The sequence below is a fragment of the Typha angustifolia genome, chromosome 4 (assembly GCF_048772165.1).
Source record: "Typha angustifolia cultivar Huaian chromosome 4, ASM4877216v1, whole genome shotgun sequence".
NCBI classification, from domain to species: domain Eukaryota; kingdom Viridiplantae; phylum Streptophyta; class Magnoliopsida; order Poales; family Typhaceae; genus Typha; species Typha angustifolia.
In genome coordinates this window covers 9224369-9229128 of record NC_133242.1, presented here as the reverse complement: position 1 = coordinate 9229128, position 4760 = coordinate 9224369, and the positions used below count along the sequence as shown (strand labels likewise).

Below are 4760 nucleotides of genomic sequence, written 5' to 3'. Positions count from 1 at the left end.
CGCTTATTCAACACCTAATTAGTTGGAGTAATGTTCTTACAACGGCGTAAATCCAAGAACAAAGGATTACACTGTTGATTTTATTGGCCCCTTTCCTTTTCAAGTAGACTAAGAGCAAATCCAAGTTGATAAGAATTAGTAACCATTTATGTAGGAGGAACTGACCACCATTGTCTATTGCAGAGCAGCACCAGAAGAGAAGCCAACATATATCTTAGATTTATCTTGGTCTCACATGATATCTCTCCAAGGGATGTGGGCGATCTTAGGCCAGTCCTCACCGTTTGGACTTCGGCACCGCTCCTTCAAGACCGGGCACCCAGATATTCTAATATTGGTGAGTGACTTAGGAAGATCCGGTAGTGACAAGATGCCAGGGCAATTCACAAGTAGTAGATTGTTGAGAGACTTGGATAAATGCACGGGTAATGATGAGATACCATGGCAATTTCGAAGCTCTAGGTTGATGAGAGACTTCGGTAGACGCTCCGGCAACGACGAGATACCAGGGCAATTCCAAAGTCGTAGGTTGCTGAGCGACTCAGGTAGATGTATTGGCAATGACGAGATCCCAGGGCATTGCCAAAGCTTTAGGTTGTGGAGAGACTCAGGCAGATGCTTTGGCAACGATGAGATATTGGGGCAATTCCAAATATGTAGGTTGTTGAGCGACTCAGGAAGACACTCCGGCAACAACGAGATATTAGGGGAATGTGTAAGCTCTAGGTTGCTAAGCGACTCAGGTAGATGCTCTGGCAATGATGAGATACCACGACAATTTATAACCACTAGGTTGTTGAGCGACTCAGGTAGATGCTCCGACAATGATAAGATACCAGGGCAATTCAAAAGCTCTAGCTTGCTGAGCGACTTTGGCAGATGCACATGCAATAATGAGATACTAGGGCCAGGACTGATGCCTAGTATATTGAGCGACTTACAATTACTTATCACTAACTCCTTAAGACTTTGAGGAAGCAAAGAAAATGTTCTGAGGTTGGGGAGATTCAAAATTTGTAGCTTGCGGCAATAAGGAAACAAGTTGCTCATGGGTGGAAGAACTTCCAAGGAGGTGCACCGATCAAGCGTGAGAGACTGTAGATTTTGTAGGTATCCTTCTTGTAGCAACCAATTGGGGAACTTGCAAGATTGGCAGCCATGGATAGTCAGTTCTATTAGATTAGGACATGGTTGAAGGCTTTCAAGCACCTCCGTATCCAAATCCCTTCGGCGGTCACTCTCGTCGTTGGAGCCCCACTCCAAATGCAAATTCTGGAGATGTTTCTTATCTTTGAGATTGGCTTCAAGAGCCTTGGCCTTGCCTTCGACGTTCTGCAAATAAGAAATAGTTAGCGATCCTTGGAGCTCATTCAGGTCCATTAGTTGACCTATATCATACCCTTTGGCCTTCTTTACATGAAATTGTGGTAATTTTTGGAGGGAAGTTAAGCGTCCTATACCGGGCAATGTTGTTAGCACTTTATCATCTCCCTCAAAATGTCGCAAATTGATAAGATTTTTCATGCTTCTTGGTAAGCTTACATCACCAGAAAGACTAAGAAGTTGTAAATGGTAAAGCTTACCGAATGTCACAGGCAACTCAACAGCTTTACTATGATAAAAAGCTAGGAATTGTAGATGCTTTAGATCTGCTATAAGCTTCATTTTTTCTTTGCTCACATTAGGTAGCATCAAAACACGTAGTTTCTTAAGCTTCCCAATTGCTGCAAAAAGATGATCAATGGCACTGGGGCTAAGTGAATCATCCATGATAAGAGTATGTAGGTTTTCCAATTTATTGAAGCTCATGTTGTTTTTCCTTGAACTTTCATATGAGATATACATATGACGAATTGTTGGAGAGATTTCTTTTACTTGATCATTCTCTATTCTCAAGCAATCTTCTTTTGAAAGATTTTCAGCCAAATCATGAAATAAATCATGCATATAATATTGTGTATTATCCTCACCATGTTGTAAGAAAGAACCAGATACCAACTCATGAAAGTAATCCATTCCTATGTCCTCCATTCTCCTACTATCCTTTAATGAGTTGATAAAACCTTCAGCCATCCACAGGTGAATCATCTCTTCGACTTTGAAACTGTGACCTTTAGGGAATAGACTAAAATAGGAAAAGCAACACTGCAAGGGAGCATCTAGATGTCGATAACTCCATAGTAGAGCTTGGTGAGTATGATGCAAATTATCTTCGCTAAGAGCATCTCTCCAAAATTTGACCTCCAACCTTTTACTCAGTTGACCACCCACTGCTTTTGCTGCCAAAGGAGATCTATGCAGTTTTTGTACAATCTGCTTTCCTATATTCTCTAGCTCCTCCTGTAGATTTGAGTCATTTAATTTGGTGCCACCAAAAGCATGAAGCATGAAAAGAGAAATAATATTACTCTCTTCAAGATCCCCTAACACCATATTGTATTGGGAGCGTAAGGCCACTGGCAAATTATCTGTTCTTGTAGTCACAAGGATCTTGCTTCCCCTCTTCATAGATGTAGCTAGAGGAGCAAGAAATTTCTGCCATTCTGTCTCATTCATTGATTTGTCGAACCAAATATCATCTAATACAAGCAATACTTTCTTTGATTTTATCATATCAAAAAGCTTACTTTGTAGTGTGTCTAGAAACTCGAGAGGGGGGCATTCGAGCTTACTTTGTAGTGCAACTGACTCTATCATCTCCTTTGTTTGCCTAACAATGTCGAGCTTGCGAGATACACAGACCCACATCTTGATATCAAAATGGTTGACTACCCTCTGATCATTGTAGACAATTTGTGCAAGAGTAGTCTTGCCAACCCCTCCGATGCCCACAATAGCAATAACTGAGTAATTCTCTCCAGGTTCAGAAGCTTCAGATGGATCCAATAAATACTTATCTATTATCTCATCTCGCTCTTTGTCTCGACCGAACACTTTGTGCAAAAGGAAGGAAGTGGTGATATTTGGTTGTCCTCCATTCCTCAAATCAGGAGCGACTGTGCCATCTTTAATTGGTATTCCTAAAAGTTCACGGAAAGTCTTGGCTTCGTCAATAATCTTCTCCAACTTATTAAGACTTCTTCTTAGCCCAATCTTTTGAGGGGACAAGATCCATAATCTAGTGTTTACCTTTCGTACAACTTTCTTGAATTGTTTGAGTGCAGGATGAGTGTTGAGATCGGACACCTTCTCTTTAAGGAGTTGGTATTTGTTCAAGTCCAGCACATCCTCCGCCTCATAAAGAGAATCCTTGAACTTTCTTAGCCACTTCTCCATCATGTTTTTGTGCTCGCTGCTCCTCTCCGCAGCCTGGATCATGAGCTGGAGCTGGGGAAGGATGATAGTCTCTAGATCTTGTAGAGTAGTTGAGACACCGACGCCAAGGTAGGAGGAGGCGTAGTTGAGTAGGCTACTAACGATGGGAGAAGCCACCAATTTCACTCCCTCAACTATTAATTTCTCAGCCATAATATTTGGTAACTACTACAATGAACAAAGTGGGAAGATGGAAACACGGAGAAAAGATGGAGAGAACCAAGCAAAAGAAGGTGGTGGATTTAAAGAGAGGGAAATGGCGAGTAGAGCATGAAAAGTATAAGGAATATTCATTGCCAATGATGCTTGAATTAGTGAGGAATAATGTTGTTATATACTTTGCTTCTTTCTTTCTTAAGGAATTAATTGCAACAGTAAGAGTTAGTAAGGATCAGAGGTGTTAGAGGTTTTAAAGAGAATAAAGTTGTGCACATGTGTTCTTTTTTCTTACGTGAGTTACTTCTTAGTAAGGAATAGAATTTTGTTTGCTTCTTTCTTATGTAAAGTTACTCCTTTGTAAGAAATACGTTGTTAAAGAGGATAAAGTTGTTTACTTGTTTGCTTCTTTCTTCTTGATCAAGGATATAATAGGAATTAGTAAGGCATAAAGTTGTTTCACAGAATAAACTGTAATTCCATTGATATGAAATTCTAACGTTTCTTTTTTGTGCTAAATCCTCTATTTGAAACCATAAAGATTTGAAATTTGAAATCGATTTCTTTGAACTTAGAAAAATTGAATAGGTATAATATATTAGATTTTGTAATTGGCAAATTAAAAATTAAACAAAGTTAGTCATAATGTACTTTTATCTAATTTTTAATGTATGAGTTGCGGCATAATGTCCTATAGAGTTTGAAAGATAAAGTTGGTGCAGCAAAGATTGAAGTTCATTTGAAGTTTGTTCAAAGTAAACAAACTTGTTCGGAGTTCATTTGAAGCTTATTTGACCAACTTCAAACGAATTTTGCGCAAGAGTTCTAGAAGATAAAGCTGAGTAGTTTGTTCGAACAAACTTCAATTATTCTAACAAGACTTGCTCGAGAGCTCCAAAAAATAATATTATATAGTTTGTCTGAAGGCAAACAAACTTTGAACAAGGTTTGCCCGAGAGCTTCAAAAGTCATTCAAAGCAATTTTTAATAGGCTTGTTCGAACATGTTCAAATATGTCAAGAAAAGTTTTCTATTTTTGTCTAGATTAGGGTTTGAAAAATCTAACTTTTGGGGGGGCTATAAATGGAAAAGTCTTGAAGAATAAAAGATACCACTCCTAAAGGTCAAAAAATCTCATTGGAGATCATTCAAAGGAGGAGTTGAAGAGATTAATGTTTCATCTTGTTAAAGTTTTATTATATTGAAGATTCCATTAAACATTGTCTCAAGTGCTAAAGAGGCAAGACTATAACTTTAAAGGTTACCAATGTTCGATACCAAGCATAGGA

The 4760-nt window shown here is 38.8% G+C and overlaps 1 protein-coding gene across 1 annotated transcript; it reads right to left on the bottom strand.

Moving 5' to 3' along the window:
- Positions 1-231: 231 nt before the first annotated feature.
- Positions 232-3468, bottom strand: LOC140759200 (disease resistance protein RGA2-like). The gene has a single exon (XM_073095696.1). It carries the CDS (start codon positions 3466-3468, stop codon positions 232-234), a length of 3237 nt encoding a protein of 1078 aa, XP_072951797.1.
- Positions 3469-4760: the final 1292 nt, after the last annotated feature.